Source organism: Artemia franciscana, chromosome 4 (genome assembly GCF_032884065.1).
Source record: "Artemia franciscana chromosome 4, ASM3288406v1, whole genome shotgun sequence".
NCBI lineage: Eukaryota > Metazoa > Arthropoda > Branchiopoda > Anostraca > Artemiidae > Artemia > Artemia franciscana.
In genome coordinates this window covers 22,335,850-22,355,419 of record NC_088866.1, presented here as the reverse complement: position 1 = coordinate 22,355,419, position 19,570 = coordinate 22,335,850, and the positions used below count along the sequence as shown (strand labels likewise).

General features: G+C 35.1%; 1 protein-coding gene across 2 annotated transcripts in view; it reads left to right on the top strand.

Annotated features, from left to right (window-relative positions):
- The window catches only part of LOC136026155 (phospholipase DDHD2-like), a 43,849-nt gene that overhangs the window by 994 nt on the left and 23,285 nt on the right, over nucleotides 1-19,570 (top strand). For both annotated transcript variants that reach the window (XM_065702459.1, XM_065702460.1), the window contains exons 2-6: nucleotides 3,138-3,328; nucleotides 11,390-11,519; nucleotides 13,997-14,193; nucleotides 15,571-15,702; nucleotides 18,727-18,868. In XM_065702459.1, coding sequence (XP_065558531.1) covers nucleotides 3,140-3,328; nucleotides 11,390-11,519; nucleotides 13,997-14,193; nucleotides 15,571-15,702; nucleotides 18,727-18,868 — 790 coding nt within the window. In that variant the 5' untranslated portion in view covers nucleotides 3,138-3,139. The remainder of the gene's footprint in view (nucleotides 1-3,137; nucleotides 3,329-11,389; nucleotides 11,520-13,996; nucleotides 14,194-15,570; nucleotides 15,703-18,726; nucleotides 18,869-19,570) is intronic.

The window sequence follows — 19,570 nt, the reverse complement described above, 5'->3', positions numbered from 1 at the left end:
AGGGGTGGGTTTACAGGCTAAAGTATGTTACAGGAAAGTAGTTTAAAGTATCCACTCCTTCTCCCTCTAGAGGGCCCTGAAATTTGCCTACATGACATGTCTATACCTATTGAAATTTTGACAAAACAACATTTTACCTTAATTTTCAGTTATTAGTTGCTTTTTCTCTGCCTTTAGTTCTGAAAATACAATTCCTGTTATTTGAGCCATGTCAATGTTTTTTTTTTCAAAATTTAGGAAATGTATTTGCATATCTTTAAAACCTTAAAAATGGAATTGAGCAAAGTTATGAAGCTGAAAACAATTTTGTTGTACTTCAATTAAGCTGAAGATCTATTTTGCAAGGTTTCACTTTAATAATTCACATATTTTTAAAAGTCATCTAAGGTCAGGACCCTCTAGAGGGAGAAGGAGTAGAGGTAGTTACTTCAAAATACCTTTCCAGGATGTACTTTAGTCTGTAGATTCATCCCTGAAAATTTTATTTTCCTAACCTGAACCTTTTCTGAGATAGCAAGAAGTCATAGACATTCTTTGCTGAAATCTGTGATTCAGGCTCTTTGTTTTGTCATTAGACAGTTTTATATCTTGAAATTTGTTATTTTAAATTGGATTTTCTGAGAGAAAATTGTTGATCCAGCATTTTCTTTAGGGGGGGTGTGTGTGCACATAATGGGTTGCTTTGATAAACTTGCAAACAAAGAAATAAACTCACAATTCAAAGGGAACCTTGACAAGTATGCATCATAGGTAGGTAGTTGAAATAGTCTAAAGTGCTAACAAGTTTTGCCTTTATTTTAATGTTTCAGGATGAACATATGTCTTACAATTCAGAGCTTTAATTGGATGAAAATAGGCAGTAAAGTGGCCACTATTTCCTCACAAAAATCCAAAACTTAAATTAATAATTTTTGCACTTCACATACATTTACTTTCTATTATACAAATCCCTTAAAAACAACTAGGCTGTGTTGTAAAAGCCACCACTCTTTGCAAAAAAAAAGGCAATCCAAAAATTCAAAAAAGTAATGATATGCCTATCAATTTCTTTGCCTCAGCACCATAGCAAGACTTGAAAACAAATTTTTGACAGTAAAAAGAAGTAAATATTTTGCTTCTCAGTCCTGTTGTGACAACACAATCCTGAAATATCATTCTGACAGCCTAAAGAAGTTAGGATTTTAAATTTCTCCTCCTTGTTATTACTAAATGAAGATTTTTGAAAGTTATAATTGTTTGGTCTTTCAACTATTTTTAACAAAATAATACTTCTACTATTAACAAATTACTGCAGCACCAAGCTGCCTTAGACCAACATGGCTAAGCTCAGTCCTCTTCCATCCCAATCTATTCAAAGCTTCCCTCTGTACACTCTCCCAGAAAATTCCCATTTCGTTTAGCTTTCTTTATGAAATCCTCCCACTCCAACCATGGATGATCATGACCAGCTTATTGTTTAGCCCTAGACAGCTGGCCAAAAAGGACAATCATTGGTAATCTGTCATCCTTCTTCTGCAAAGCATGCCCCAGCCACCTTTCTCTCATTACAGCCATAGAAAGTAGATGATATCTCAAAATTTTAATTGGACCATTTAAATAAAAAAAAATCTAGTTGTGGATTCCTTCCAGAATCTTTTTTCATAGGCTAGGATTACACCTAAAAAATAGCCTTCTCCTTTAGCATACATATGCCAAAGACAAATCTGTCTTAAGGAAAAACAAATCTGTTTTTGCTTAAGTTGTGATCCTTTTTAAGATCACAAGGGATCCTAATGTGCAGCAAATATTTTCAGGAAATCATATATATATATATATATATATAGCATACTCTAAATCTGATGCACTCATTTTTTAAAGCATGTTCCAGGAAGATATTTGTCTAGCATTTTGATTCAAAAGGGAATTAAATTGAAAAAAAAATGATAAGAAGGTTCTTAAATGACTTGATTGGTATACCACCAACAACCAGACCAGTACCACCTTTTAAATTCTTTAATACTAACTTAGTAAGTCTCTTGGCCATTCACATCATCCACTTTGTTATGGAAACACACACTTCAAAATATGGAAATAGATTCTTATCTTTCTGTTCTCATCACTTTTAAAATGGTAACCTTTCAAACTCAATTTTCAGTCAAAATTTTGTTCATTGGGTTAATTATAAATTCATTTTGTTTAGCTTGCAAGCAACTGAAAACAATCTTTTTTAATGTTATTGTTGTCTGAGAAACTAATTTAATTTTAGTGTTGGTAATTTAAACTTAAAATTTGAAATAGGATGAACAAAAGTTTTTCAAGAGAATGTAAGGACCAACATAATAATTTAAAACAAACATAAATTAGCCTATTATGTGAGGGAGGTTGCTCCATAATGCTTTCTTATTATGAATAGGCTAATATGCATAAGTGTTTCTGAAAGTGTTTAAACAATGATTCCATTTTTTGTAAAGGGGGGGGGAGTATTTACCCCCAGAAAATACACCCTTGGCTGATTGATCTCCAATCACTTTTGACTTATAAAAAAAGGACTAGGCTTACTTCTTTCAGCAAAAAAGTTTTTCTGTTTTTCTTAAGTGGGAAAAAACAAAGTTTGGGCATTAGCTAAATATGATAAAAAGTTGTATGTGATAATTTCGAAAAGAACCAACCAAACATTCAAGTTCTTAATAAAATTCTCAATAGAGGAAATCTTTAATTTCTACTCACTAGCTAAGAAAATGATACATTAATAGCAAAATTATTCAGAACATTTTAAACTCACAATTTTTATAAAACTAATAACTTAGAAACATTTATAAATCTATTCCTTTTTTTTGAAGAATTAATGTCTTTGATACTAGCATTCAAAAGAAATCTAGTCTTGACAAAAAAAGGCTCCTACTTAAGTCTGACTCAAATTCTAATAAATATCTGTCCTGACTCCAACTCCAAAGCTCACATGAGTTACTCATTGTCTATAACCCTCTTTGAACTCTATAACTTCAGGAATCTAAGAATCTTAATATTGCTTGCATGATCATCATGACTAAATATAACCACTGAACTTGTAATTCTTGCAGGATATAAGTCTTGTAATTCTTTATATGCTTTATGCAAATAGAAAAATTGCTATTTGTGTTTTGTTTTTTTGATTTTAGATATGAGTGGTCAAAAAAGAGGTCGTGGTGGCAGAGCATCTGCCCAAGCACCAGAGGAAGTTGAGGGTGAACCAGAAATCAAGGTTGGAAAGCCTCAAAATTTCCTTATTCAAAGCCTCAATACCTTTACTACGGAAGAATTACCGTCAGTTCTTATTCTGCCACAATCACAGACTAGTCAGTCTCAACAGGTGAGCTTCATTTTTTATATAGATAGGTACATTTACAATAGTAAATAATAAAGGCACATGTAATATCATGTACCTTGCAAGGTTCCATGGCCAGGAATGCTTATTGAATGTCAGTATTTGTGGGGTTGCAGTATGACGGAGAAAAACAAAAGCTTAGGAAAGAAAGAGCATTTTTATAAAAATTAATTATTAAAAAAAATTTATTTAAAAATGAATTTTATTAAAAAATAAAATGTATTTTTTTTTCTTAGGTTTCATTCATATACATACATATGCAGAAATCAAACTTAGAAAAATTAACTATCATGTATCAGTACTTAATGGTATAATGAGATTACGTTATTTATTATGGGTATCTTGAGTTGTCTAGTTTTGTCATTTACCTATTTTGAGGATGACAACCCTAAAAGGTATAGACAGGACGGTCAAGCTACTAGAACATTGTTTTTGCAAAAAATTGCCTTATTTCAGCATAGTTTTAAAATTTGGAATCAGTGGAGTTTTCTGGAAGTGGGCTGAAAGTGAGCCTGTGGACTGCTTAAAAAAATTCTTATTAAATATTGCTAAAACAAAAGAAGAATGATATTCTGAGCTGAGGTATATATGTATGGCATGGGGTGGCGACTTTAATTGACGTCGGGGGGTTGATCAAAGTCGAAAATTTTTTATTATTCTTGTCTTGTGAACTCTCTTGAATTACCTTCCTAACTGTAACTTGTTTTCTTCGTTGTATATACAAAAAAAACAAAGGATTAGAATGCTGAATTTGTCGTGCTGAAACTTTGAATTGAGCTTATTGAATAAAAGTTAATAAAACACTAATCAATTCGAATTTATTTCATTTGTCCACTGTGACTGCTGCTGCTGCTGCCATAACCAATGCTACCAACTTATTGTTTCAGCTAACGTTGGTCAAACAATATGGTAGTTATTATGGCAGTTGGAAAGGAAACCATTTTAAAAATCCTTTTGAATTCCTTTGATGATCACCTTAAACCACCAAAGACTAGAGTATTATTTTTGTTTTACTGAAAACTATTTATGTGGTATTTATGACAATCAATTTAGTTTTAATAGTCTAGTTTTAATAGTTTTAACTACTTATAACCTTTCTTTTCTTCCTTTGAAGTCCATCCTTCCTTCAATCATGTATGGAAAATTAGCTAGGTAAATGAAATTTTCAGTCTAAGGTAGCTATTGGGTTTTCAGTAATATACAAATAAAACTCTAGCCTTACAGGCTTGAGGTGAAGGGGGGACATCACTTTTATTTAAGTTAATTTTATTTCAGTTTGCCTTTATTGTTGATTGCACTTAGGTTTTGTATCTTCGTTGATTTAGCTGTTTGCTTCAAGTTTGAAACCGCATATAATCCAATATCAGCTCTATTAAGTTTTGAGTCCATTGTTTACTTTCTAGAGTTTTTTTTATCAAATTTCTCAGCAAGTTTATATTGTTAGTTTCTTTTTAATTTCATTTAGTTAATAGGTTTAACAAAGTGTTATTATATAAGTACCACAAAAACACATTATGCAGTCTGTGTTTTTTTACGAATGTCATCCAAATACTCTTGCAGGCTTTTCCAAGGGTTGCTAAGCTTGTTGATCACACGGTATATATATATATATATATATATATATATATATATATATATATATATATATATATATATATATATATATATATATATATATATATATATATATATATATATATATATATATATATATATATATATATATATATATATATATATATATATATATATATATATATATATATATATATATATATATATATATATATTTAATTTGTACTGGAAAACTTGGGGGCCATAAACAAAAGTCGTGACTGCATACATCTAGCTACAAACAGAGTAAAATCGAAATCAAACACTATGTACTTCTAATTGCGCCGTTTGCGTCTCACTTCCATCATCTTAAGCACAAAATTCTTCACCATAACAGTCGTTTGTGGAGCCGTCTATGTAAGAATGCCAAGAAATAGCTCATCAAATTTTCCCTTTGGCCAATTAACACTAATGTGAGATAGCTCAATCCATTCTCCAAATCACAGAGTAGTGGCTATTTTCAAGCAAAGTTTATATTTTGTGGTTTTTATGGCGCTTGGCACTATTTTCATATTTGGCACTATATTTATGGCATTATTTTCAACCAAGTGACATTGCAATCGCAAAATCTGTCGGTCCTGGTTTTGCTACTTTAGGCACTTCCAGGTAAGTTAGGACAATGAAATTTGGCAGGCGTATCAGGGACCGGAACCGATTAAATTAGATCGTTTTCCCGATTTGACCATCTTGGGGGGGGGGAGTGGGGGGCCTGTTAATTCGGAAAAACTAGAAAAATTGATGTATTTTTAACTTATGAACCATTGATCAGATCTTAATGAAATTTGATGTTTGGAAGGATGTCGTGTCTCAGAACTATTATTTTAAATCCCGACCGGATCTGGTGACATTGTGGGGGAGTTGGGAGGGGGAAACGTAAAATCTTGGAAAACACTTAGAGTGGATGGATCGGGATGAAACTTTGTGGGAAAATAAGCACAAGTCCTAGATGCATGATTAACATGACCGGAACGGATCTGCTCTCTTTGGGGTAGTTGGGGGGGGGGTAATTCTGAAAAATTAAAAAAAAGAGGTATTTTTAACTTACGAACGGGTGATCGGATCTCAATGAAATTTGATATTTAGAAGGATATCGTGTCTCAATCAATCAATTTATTAATACTAAAAGAAAAGCTATTACAAAAGTAAATCAGTTAATAGGCCCAAGACGCTTTGCTTGTAATGGGCCACAGAGAACAAGAATAAAACACTTACAAAAACAAAAAAAAACAACATTGGAACAAGACAAGGACATTTAACAGATAGAAGATTTAGAAGGAGATTTAACATACAGTTGAAAATGATTTTAAAAGAAGAGAAGTGACATACAAATTGGGATAGAATTAAAAAGAGACAAAAATTATTGAACTGGAAAGACCCGACAAAATAATGCCTTTGCAGAAAGAAAAAGAGGGACATCCGAAGGGATGGACTTCCATAATAGAATTGACTAATATACAGGAGACCTCTGAGCTGCTGTAGTGGATCGTTTTGGTAAAATAAATCGTCGAGAAGAATTACGCAAAGAAGAAAAGTACCTACCTTAGCCTGTCCTGGAGAAAAACTGCTGCAGGGTCGGCGGAAGAGTACCTAGAAAAGCAGAATGCGCTAAATAAAGAGTACTTTTACCTATAATATGATCCAGCGGAGCTATTCCAGTATCATTATAAAGATCAGAGGAAGGGTAAAGCCGAGGGAGAAGAAAAGTAGCCTTCACTGGCCTATTTTGGGCTCTTTGAAGTGAGCAGAGAAGAGATTTATTAGTATTGCCCTAGACAGAGCAGCAATAAGAAAGGTAAGGATGAATAAAAGCATAATAAAGAGAAACCACAATATCAGGAGGAAGAAATGAATTAATCTGGTGCAACATTGAAGACTGGTGGAGGATTAAGGAACGGGTGTGAGTTATATGCGGTTTAAAAGAAAGAAAACAGTCAAGATACACACCAAGAAATTTCACCATAGTAGCTTGTGGTATAATATCATTCCCAAAAGTCAGGGTGATAGGCTCCTGTACGTCTCTCATACGGTAAGGGGTCCTAAAGTTGACAATGGCACTCTCTTGAGCTATAGAAGTGGCAGATGGCAGGTCCACCGCAGCAATGAAAAAGCTACTGTCATCAGCAAAAAGAACAGGGCGAACATGGGGATAAAGACCATCAACAAAATTATTAATGTAGATTAGAAACAAAAGTGGTCCAAGCACAGAGCCTTGTGGGACACCTTTCAATACAAGCAAAGTAGTGGAAGAAGTACGGTTAACCAAAACATACTGAGATCTATCTGAGAGGTAGGACCTAAACCATTCTAGTGGGGCTCCATGCACACCGAATAAGATAGTTTAGACAGAAGAACATTGTGGTCAACCATTTCAAAGGCCTTTGAAAAGTCAAGAAATAGACCCAAAACACACAAGCCCTTGTCCAGATTAACACGCACAAACTCTGTAGCATCAGTAAGTGCATGTAAGGTAGAGAATGAGGGACGAAAACCATACTGATGGTTAGTGATGAGAGAATTTCCATCAGTCAAATTAGTACTAAATACAAATGAAGAGAGTCGACGATACACTACTTTTTCAACAACCTTTGAGATGACGGGAAGAAGAGAAATAGGTCTGTAGTTTGAAATTAGAGACGAATCACCTTTTTTGTCCAAAGGTAGAACAGTAGCAACTTTAAATGAATGAGGGAAAATACCAGAAGAGAGAGAGAGAGAGAGGTTAGTTATGTGTGAAATCGGATGAGAAACAAACTGACTAATTTTTTTAAGGACATTATTACTCAAACCAAAACTATCTACTGAACGACTGCTAGGAAGTTGAGAAATAATACTAGAAATCTCATAAGTACTACATGGGGAAAGGAAAAAAGACTTCTCTGCCAAGGGAAAACAACTTACTCTACTCGGGGGTGGAATTAGAACTGAAGGAAGTGTGGTGAAATACGAATTGAAGGCACTCGCTGATGATTTTTTGTCCATAACAGATCCATCAGCATTTCTATAAAGACATAGGGAGGAATGTTTGAGTTTCTTGCGAGAGAGAGCTTCGTTAATTACAGTCCAAACCTTGCGCAAATTCCCCTTGCATTCATTAATTCGACGCGAAAAATACAGCTTTTTTGCTAAACGAACTGAAGAAGTGAGCACATTTTTGTAATGTTTATACTTCAAAAGATCATCATGTGTCTTACTTTTACATGCGGCCTTGAACAAAGACGCCTTCATATGGGTTGCATTGATCAGACCTCTAGACATCCATGGGCATTTGGGTCTAAAATTCCTTGGCTTATTTCTAAGAGGAAAATGCTTATCCAACAGAGTTCCCATACGACACAAAAATAATCTAGTTGCACAATCAGCATCATTAGCTTCGAGAACACTAGACCAATCATTACTCTGAAGACCATGTATTAAATTAGAAATTTCTTTATCTGTAAAAGTTCTAAAAGAAGACTTACCTTTCTCATCCACAGTAATCTCAGTTTTAGGCACAGATAGTGATAGATAAATAGGAAAGTGATCAGAAAGATCAGTGAAAACAAGACCAGAAGAGAACTTCAAATTAGAAGAATGAGAAGTGAAAATATTATCTATTAAAGTGGCAGAATTTCTTGAAAGGTCAACGCGAGAAGGAAAAAAAATTGAAGGAAGTAGCCCTGAAGAAGAAAATACATCAAAAAGATGGTCACATTCATCATTTGATCCAACCTTTAACATATTGCAATTAAAGTCTCCCAAAACACAAATTCATTTTTTAGAGAAAGTCCCCACACCAGAAAGCTGATCAAGCAAATCACAGAACAGATGTGTTGGAAAAGGAGGGGGCTTATAAAACAAACAAACAGTATCACATGCAAACTGGCTTTTCAGATCAATGACAAGAGAATAAACTGTCCTACTATTAGACACCACATATGTAAACAAGGATTCAAGGTCTCAGAGCTCTCATTTTAAATCCCGACGAGATCTGGTGACATTGGGGGGAGTTTGGGGTGGGGGAACCTAAAATGATGGAAAACGTTTGGATTGGAGGGATTGGGATGAAACTTGGTGGGAAAAATAAGTAGAAGTCTTAGATACGTGATCTACATAATTGGAACGGATCCGCTCTATTGGGGGGGGGGGGGGTTAGTTCTGAAAAATCAGAAAAAATGACGTATTTTTAACTTACGAAGGAGTGATTGGATCTTCACGAAACTTCATATTTAGAAGGGGGCAGGTGGGGGGAACCGGAAATCTTTGAAAATATTTAAAGCGGTGAGATCAGGATGAAACTGGATGGGAAGAATAAAACCTGTCTAAAATACGTGACTGACATAACCGGACCGGATCTGCTCTCTTTGGGGTAGTCAGAGGAGGGGGGGGAATTCTGAAAAACTAAAAAAATGAGGTATTTTTAACTTACGAACGGGTGATCGGATCTCAATGAAATTTGATATTTAGAAGGATATCGCATCTCAGGGCTCTTATTTTAAATCCCGACCAGATCTGGTGACATTGGGGGGAGTTGGAGGGGTAAATATTTGAAAACACTTGGAGTGGAGGAATCGGGATGAACCTTGGTGGATAGAATAAGGAAATGTCCTTGATACGTGATTGATGGAACCATAGTGGATTCGCTCTCTTTGGGGGAGTTGGGGGGAGGGTCTCAGTGATTTGGCGAGTTTGGTGCTTCTGGACTTGCTAGGACGATGAAAATTGGTCGGCGTGTCAGGGAGCTGCTCAAATTGACTTGATAAAGTCGTTTTCCCAGATTCGACCATCCGGGGATCTAAAGGGAGAAGAAAAATTAGAAAAAATAGGTATTTATAACATACGAGTGGGTGATCGGATCTTAATGAATTTTGATATTTAGAATGACATCGTGACTCAGAGCTCTTATTTTAAATCCTGACCGGCATTAAGCCTCTTATTTTCCTTTTAAAACAATCTATTGATTCATAGAATTTTGTTAGAGCTCATACCATATGATCTCTTGGCTCTTAGCTCTACTTGCCTCGTCACAAGTGCCATATGAGCTCTTAGCTCTTGTTCTCTCTATAAGAGGATACTTCATTTGCTTAATTTCACTGTTTTCTTTTTCATTTCTTTTTTCCCTCTATAAAAGGATACTTCATTTGATTAATTTCAATGTTTAATTTTTTTTAACCTGAATGAATATTTCTTTTTATTTATTTAATTTAAATTTTTATCTTAGTTTTCATATGATTTGTTTTTTGTCCTGGTTTTTGTTACCACTGTTTACCGTCTATTTTTACCACACTGTGATGACTACATGTCTGCCACCAACCTCAGTATCATCTACTGTTTCGAATACTTATCTGCCAGAAAAATTAATGCCATCTATCTTTTTCTCTTCATTTTTATTTTTGAGCGATATGAAAAGGGGTTTTCAATTAATAAAATTGTTCTACGTGTGAAATCTGCTTCATATGGTTGCTGTTGGTTCTAAAACGATGGGATTTATGTCTGCCACCCTGTGTTCAATATGTGTCTACCACCAATCTCAGTATAATCTACCGTGTGAAGTACTTATCTGCCACCAAAATGAATACCATATATCTCTACGTCTCTGTTTTTATTTTTCTGTGATATGAAAAGTTAGTCTCAGTGAATAAGATTGTTCGATGTGTGAAAGTTCCTTCTTGTGGCTGCTGTTATTTCTAAGACAATGGGATTCACACAATGTCTGTCACTTTATATGGAATGCCCTATTGTTTCTAAGACAATGGGATTCATACAATGTCTGTCACTTTATGTGGAATGCCCAATTGTTAATTTTGTTATTCTGTTTTTTTATTTGCTCAATTTTTATTTTTGAGTGATATAAAAAGTTAGTCTCAATGAACAAGATTGTTCTTCGTGGCTGCACAAAAAGCAATGAAAATTGCTTTTTGTGGCTGCTGTTGTTTCTAAGACAATGGGATTCATATATGTCACCCTCTGTGGAATACCTATCATCCACCAACGTCAGTGCCATCTATTTATACCTTTTTTTTGCCATTTTTGAGCAATATGAAAGTTTGGATGAAACAAATAAAATTATCTTACTTATGAAATATTCTTCACCCGGCTGCTGTTGTTTCTTAAACAATGTGATACATGTATGCAACACTATAGAACATCTGTCTGCCGCCTAAGCAAGTCCTATCTATCTATTGCTCTCTGTATTGCTACTTTCAGATAATGTGAAAGGATAATTTCAATAATTAAAAGCATCCCAGCCTGTGAAATATGATTCACATGCATATCACTCTTCCTAAAACTTCCTGACTCATGTCTGCTACACTATCACTTTGTCACTGAGTGGTTTACCGCCTAATGGCACTCGTCTATTTATTCTTCTCTCTGCATGGACATTTTTTTGACCGCCCTCTATTTAATCATAAATTTTTCAATTAATTTTTTTAATTGGCATTACTGATTTTGTAGCTAGAAGCGCCATATGTTCCTGTCGATCACCATTGGTTTTACCAGAAGAAACATCCCATTCTTGGGGAAGAAATTTGGCATCCTTTCTCAAAAAAAGATTCCATTCTTTTAGAAGAAGAATATAAAAAAGGTATTGTATAAATTAGAAATCTTAAAGTAGGGATATAGCACAGTGTAGTTATTAGGGGGTTTCAATGGGAAAATTAAAATCAAATGGCAAACTTGTCGGCAGAAGAAAAGGATTCTTCAACACAGATCAGAAACGAAAGCAACCCGAATGTTTGTCCTCAGATGAAGACATTTGGCTTTCCTCAGGTGATGTGAAATCTGACAGCCAATTTTAATTTATCAGTGGGTTTCAAAATTAAATCGAATTAAATTTATCTATCTAAGTAATCTTGTATCTTAAATGAGCAATAATTGTGTATATATTTTCGCACTATATTATCGAAACATCGAAAATCGTACTATATTTTTTCTGAAAACTGGGCGTACTAGAATTTTCCGATGTGAAAAAATAATCTAGATAGGTCACGTCTTTTGGAAAGTTTGTTTCCCCATCCCAGTCTCTTTGATATTTGTTTAATAAATCGTCTGTTGACTGAAATTACAGACCCAACAACCGGTCAAACTGTCAATCTGAAGATTGACAATTGAACAAGGGTGAGTGAATATCAATAATATATTTGTCCAAGCCTAGTTCAGTACGAATGATTAAAATACATTGTTAAATTTGTTTTCCCAGTTAACAGGCCTCTGGGCCCTTTGAATGTTTCTGAAATTTAGAATTTCGATATTTAAAGAATAATATAGCTTGAACTTGAAAGTATTTTTGTGGTCATTGGCATTCTGATTCAACTTCAAAACCCATGACCAGATTTTTGGCTAATAAGTGTAAAACTAGAACAGGTTCTTCGGATAACAATTTAAATGAATTATTATAGGCAGCACAATAGCGCTGCCTAAGTAAAGAGCGTTGTGGGCACAATATAGTATTTATATAATTTCATATATATCACCTTTCAACCTAATATATATATCAACATAACCTTTCAACCTAAACAGTTCTCATTTCATCATCAACATCAAGAACCAACGTCAACTTCATAATAATATTAAAATAATTCCACTCCATCAATTGTCCTCCCTAATACTACTTTATTCAATTATTTTAATTTCAAATTTTATCCTAAAAAAAAAATTTTGGCGTGTTTTTTAAAGGAACCGATGGCATGGGAGTCCCGAGGCCAAAAAGGAAACGATTTCTAGGCACACCCCAAAGCAACGGTCAGGCCAAAGTCTGAATGCACTAAAGGGTTAGAAGGAACCAGTATAGCCTCCTGATCTCGAGCTGTAAATGGTTTGACTTCACTGATACGTTGAAACATGCAAGTAACACATGATGAGAGATCTCCGTGGTGAGAGATATCCTTAATCTTTAACAGATGGACAAGAGCGTATGCGGTGAACGAAAGAACTTTTGCTGCTTTCAGGAGGAGGTTACTGATTGGGGAAAGTAAAGATGGAAAAGTAGACAATTATGAAGATGGACGCTAGTATAGACAAGGATATATGAGAGAGAAGTATAAAAGATGGAGAACAGAAAGAGAAAAACTTTGCTTAAGCTTCTGTATGATACCAGTCCTCTTGAAACCTTGACTCTTATCATCTGAATATGCTGCTGGAATATAAGATTTTCATCCAGATGAAGTCCAAGGAATTTTACGTATCGGTCAAGCGGCCACCATATAGGATCTTTTAAAGTTGGAAGCTCCCGTACTGTAGGACAACTCTCACCTACTGTGCTTACATATAGTAGGATATGTATGTCCTACTATAGAACAACTCTAACCTATACAAGAAAAAAAGGCAGGTTACGACTTTTTACATTCTGAACCAGTGATAAATTTATTACCAATGATAAATTTTCTCCGTCATCATTTGTAACTTTATTGTAAGGGATTGTATGGAGCATAGAGAAGAAATTTGGGAAGCGCCATTCAATTACACCAACAAAAAAGGGATTGTTAATCTGTAGCTGATGCCCCTAACGTAAGGTCATCAGTGAATGCGATAATTTCATCACTCTTTATTGGATGCAGCTATTTTTGCGATTTGAGAATTATATATTTTTTTTTATACATTTCTGACATCTTCAGCAGAGATTTGGCGTTATGTACTAAAAAGCCTAACGAGTTCATTGACATAAACAAGGAATAGTGAATGCCGAAGAATTGAACCTTGAGGCACTCCATAAGTAACTGGAACTTGGTCGTCCGAAGTTTCAGCACCGTTAAAACGACTAGTGAAGTATGAAGAAAACCATGACAGTTTTACCCCACCAACTCTGCGATGAGAGAGTCGGGGGGGGGGGGTTCAAAGGCTTTTTGTTCTCCAAACTGAGACTACCTTGGGTACTAAGCCTTTTTTTGAAATTTATAAAAACGATGTCATTTCACTTGTTGATAGATAGTCTATCATCCATCCATCCTAGGACTGAACTAAGGTAGATGGTCAGGGAATGAGGATAATTCAAATAGTCTATGAATTTTATGCCTTTATTTTACTTTTCTACCTTTTATTTTACTTTTCTTTTTTTTATTATAGTAATAAAACAAAAGAACACTAAGACCAAAGTAAATGTGATGGGTAACCGGTTTGTCGTTCAAATTGTTGATCGTAAGTGCTACCCTGTGTATTGGTCAGAAGAACCATACCCAGTTAGAAGAAGTGGGTGGCTCTGGAAGAAGCGTCTTGAAAGCAGATTTACTCCGTTTGATGAAGCAGTATCTGCTAAAATCGAGGTAACTTGAAACTTTTGGTCACGACTATCTATTCGATTGTCAACACTTTTTTTTAATGGTTTATGTTTTACTTATACATAAATTTCTTTTTATTTCGAAGAATTGATAACAGGGATATATTTCATTTTCATCCACCATTTAAATGCAAAGATTTATAAGCAGTGGCAATCGCTATCGGAATTCGCAATTTTTGATTTTGATATTTACTCTGACCAAAAGTATCTTATTTATGGACTCTTTTGGTTTTAAACCTGGATAGGCACGTACTTCGAAATGGAAGCAAAGGGGCTGGGTGTATCCCCCTCCCCCTACTCTAAATCTCAATTTCTTGCTCTTGTTTCAATAATTTCATATGTTCGTCACGTGATTAACCAGTTCTAGATTTTTCTCCCTGTCAAAATGTCATGACAAAAATAAGTCTGATACAAATTGCTGGAACTATTCCTGTGTTGTGAGTCGGTGCTCCGTTTGGTCCTGTCTTTATCCCTTTTCCTTGAAACTAAAACCCACTTCTCGGGTCTCAAAGAAACGTCGGGGTGGAAGTTAATCGTATTTTCTAATCAAACTCATGACTATGTAGTGTTATAGGCTGATTTTGTAGAGTGGCACACCTCGAGGAAATTTTAGCCAAGTAATGCACGCAGCATTGCAGTGCACTTTGAGCCTTAACTTAGACCTTAGTTCCTCCAGAGGCACTCTGAGCGTCAATGAATAGCCTCCAAACTTCCCTCATGTGGTCCGCTGCGTTGATGTCCTCCCACTCTTGGATGTGACTTCTCTAGACGGTTCTTCTGTCACGTTCTTATGTTCTAAGGAGCAGGTTCGTTGGTCTTCCTCGATGACGGATGCCTTCTGGTTGGCAATGGAGGAGCAATTTAGGAAGTCTTTGATTTGGCATACGAATGATACGTCCAAGTTCTTCCTCGTTAATTCTATTGTGGAAAGCACGACATTTGAGAATCATTTTATGTTCGTTCTTATTAATTCAGTGCATTATTGTGTTTTTTTTTGTTTTATATATATATATATATATATATATATATATATATATATATATATATATATATATATATATATATATATACCCGATTCCCTAATCAATGAGCATTGTCGTGGGAATTATCCACGGGGGGGGGGGAATTATCCGCAGGATGGGAGGGAAGCTTCCGGGAGAATGGTCCGCAAGGAGAATTTTTCGAATGCTTTTAAAATTAAAAATCTTTATTAATACATGGGGAAATTTTTCGCGGGGAAAGGGGAAATCTTCCGTAGGGGGATTGTCTATGAATTTCCTTTCTTTTAAGATGGCAGCAACGCGCGATATTTCCTAGGTATATATATTTCCTAGTACATATTATATATGTTTCTTTTTTCTAGGCGAGATATCGATTTTGCTGTTTGACTAATCAGTGGCCAGGTCACGAGAAAATTGGCAATGGGGAGGTCGTGAGTCTCAACGCGCGTGACTCTTTTTTTCTATCTTCATCTACACCGCAAATGGCTAAATGGGTAATTTATTTATATTGTTAGGCATGGACGTGGCCAATCTCTTGCTGCTTTTTATTTTCCGTGTTGTTTTCTGTCTTGTTTACATTCTACTTATCTGCAGGTTTTAGTTTTTTATATTTTCTATTTTGTATCATTTTCTTTATTGGATCCATCTCGAGCCCGTATCAAGGATTTTTTTTCTTTTGGGGGGGGGGGGGGGTTACAGAAACAACTTTAAAAAAAGAATTAAAATTTGTGTGTCCGCACTTATGTCACGTTTTTACGAGTTGGACAAACATTTCAGAGAGGGGGGAATAAACACCCCCCCCCACCCCACCCACCGTCAGGATATGGCCTTAATCTATCTATTTTTTATTCTTTTATACTATATTTCTATTTTGTGAGCTTTTTGCCTACCTCTTGGTTTTGTTATTTTGTGCCTCAAAAAGTCACTGTAGCCTCAACAAGAACATTTTCTACCCATATTTTCTAGTTTTAGTAAGCCTTCAGGCAACTACAGAAGGAGGAAGGGCGAAGAATAATTTCCCTCCTATCCTCCCTTCATTCTGTGAAATATTTTTAGACTGTGTCTGAATTTTGGGCGATGCGTGTGACAGATCCCCTTCTATTGCAGAAATAATTTAAGTGCAGCATAAAAGAGCGTATTCATATGCTTGTCCGCACAAAAGGGGAAGGACTGGTCATCTCCTTTAAGAAATATAGGACGTTGATGAGGATATTTGAAAAAGGAGGGCTTTCAAGAGGACGTTCTAAAATGTCCACTTAAAAACCATGGACGTATCAAATCTAAAATTTGGTTTTGTTTACCTCTCGTATCGGGTTAGTCTTTGACAAAGACAGCTGAAATTTTAGGAAAAACTTCAGATAATTTAGGGGAGCTGAGGTGTTCCCTATTAGTGGAAGAAGGTTCTTAAAAAAAATTAATTGGTCCTGATCACAGTTAGTTTCAACTACTAATCTCTAATTCATCCCATTGAAGCTTAAACTGTGTAGCCATCTAACGATCCTGTACATCCCACACATGGTCTTGCACATCCTATACATGGCTGTTGCTTTAGGACAACCTTGCGGGGAATGTATGCCTCGCTTTCCTGTGTAAAATATTTACAATTTATCTCCTAGAAACTGCCTACTTTTTATGACAAAACAATTACTTAGAGGTTCCTTTGGTGACCTTTTAGAAAATAGAGTGAAAAAAAGTGAAACCTGGTGCTTAAAGTAATATCATTTTTCCAAAAAAGCAGAGATTACCCGATACAGAAAGATTTTTCAGTATTTTTACCAACGGAAAAAAACATCCATTTTTGGGCTGGAATCCATGACTGTCATGAAGAGTTTTGCCGAAGAATTGAGAAAATTAAACAGAAAGAAATTTGATAATAAAAAAGAAGACGGTAAAAAGTACTTTTGTCAGGTAAATAAACTCCACATAAAAATACAAAAGCAAAATTAAGCACAATGATATAAGCAGAAATCCTGACGACAGGCTCTGACTGGCCGAATTCGCATTTTCAACGAAAAGTAAAACAAAGCTGAAAGAAAAAAAAAGACGACAAAGACATTAAACGAAAGCTCTTGTTGACGCTGAAAAAAATAAAAGAATAAAAAACAGGTCAGATAGCTGAATAAGAAAATAACGAAAAGTAGGAGCGTCAACTATATGAAACCGACTTAAAAAAGCAAAAAAAGATACAAAACAATGACAGCAAGAGAAAAGAAGATAAAAACTGTAACGATGTGCTTTTAATCTTTTCGGTCATGATAGGAAAAATATTGTCCGCATATTTTGAGGGGAAGCAAAGGATGAAGTGGGGTAAAAATGCTACTGAATAGATGCTAAGCAATTGTTTTGAGTACACTGGTATGCCAAATGAGCTGAGAGACGAGCCTAGAACTGAAACGATCGGATCTATGAATAGAGAAGGGTTGAAGCGCGAGCATTTGTATTGGCTCGTTGGTGCTGGAATGAGTTGTTAGTATTAGTAGTAAATGGAAATGAAATAGTAATGAAAGTGTTAAAGTAAAATGAAATTCATGATGTCAAGTTTACGGCAATTTTGAGGAATAAAAATATTCTTGTTCTCTGCTTCTCTTTGTTTCCTCATTCAGCACTTCGCTTTTGCTAAATGTGCAGTACCAGTCTCTTTTCTTCTTGTTAGACAATAATCATTAGATGATTTTAAGCGGAAGGGGGTCATGCAACATTATTGCCAAAGTAACGTTAAGCGTATTTTTTTAGCTGTGTAACTTTTTTTTTTCTTTTTTTTTAGAATTGTTTGGATTGTACGAAAAGTGGAACATAGAAAAAGGTTGAAATGTCCACCTGTGCTTTCCAAATTTTCGAACCATATACATTTTTTACCCTAGACAGATTCAGGGCCACTCGCGGATGACTTTAGATAGGTCCTTTTATTTTGTTATCATCTTCAGCAATCACAAAATATCTAGAATAAAATCACATGCACCTAGTAGATTTATGAACAGAAAATTAGCTTGTCTTTAAAGAATTTGGATCGTTCGTGTTTTAATGGAAAAAGTTTTTTTTTGTCACTTAGGTTAGTTACAGAAGTTGTGACAATGTGGTAAGCTGATAATGGCTAATGACGAATTGGCTAGGAAAGAGAATTTTTGCCTAATATAGGTGTTATTTATCAGACAAGAGGAAGGTAATTTATGAACACAAAATTAATCTGTCAGTAAAGAATTTTGGATTGTTTATTTTTTAAATTGCTAAAATCGTTTTGGGTCACATAGATCAATTACAGAACCTGTGTAAGACGTGATCAGTGGCTGATTGACTAATTTGCTAATGAAGGATCAGCTAGTGGCTAGGAAAGTGAACTTTTGCCTTAGTCTGAAAAGACGTCCGGGTACATACAGAAATTTGCATCCGATTCCGTATCAGCATTAGAACAAAGAATATTACGTAATGAGGTTAACACTTAATATTTGGTGTAAAGATAACTGGTACGACAGATTTTTTGCATGATTGAATCTTTTGATTTAATTTTTTGTCTTTTCAAGGTTCCATCACATGAGCGCACTTTTGTCCAAAGGTCAATAGCTAAGCTTCATTCATACCTGCCGGATGATGAAACAGAGAAGATAGATCATTTAGTATTCATTGTTCATGGAATAGGATCCACTTTAGATTTCGTCGAAACTGGTGAGTTGTTTTTGTACTAGAAATGTAGATTTTACATTTTCATACTTTTACAAAATCATAATTTTTGTTGTTGTATTGCAATAAAAGTGCAAAGTTCTTGTTGATATCTTCAATTTAAATGATGTTTTATCTAGTTATTTTGAAAAAAAGAGAAAAGGGCTTCTTGAACATGATTTTTCACGAGCAAGTTCTGAAGTTGAACGCCATCAGTAATATTCAGTCAAAATAATCCCGGTGCTCTAGAATTCCAGTCCAAAAATTCTTTCCATAAAATCCCTGTTCGTGGGATTCTAAATTAGCCGTAAAAAAAAATGATAATCATCTGTTGTTGACTACTTGATTCGGATAGACATGGAGCAACTGAATATGTGACTGCAAGTGTTAATTTTCGCAACTCTGAAGACTATCTTTTGGGATTCCAGGTTTTTGATGGCCGAGTTTAGGGTCTTGGAGTTTTGGAAGTTAGCCTCCTAGGCTTTGACTGTGTAAACCTGAATTTCTAAGGTCGATCGTCTTTAGTAATAACAGCTCAATAGAATCCTGGTGCTCAAGAGCAAGATTTACCAACTGTGTGACTCAAAGTGTAAACCCTTGCAACTTTTGAGTCTTTGCTCTGGGATTTTACATTTTGGAGGTCGATTTTTGAGTCTTGGAGTTTGGAAGACTAGTTTGGAAATATTAGATATATGTACTAGGGGCATC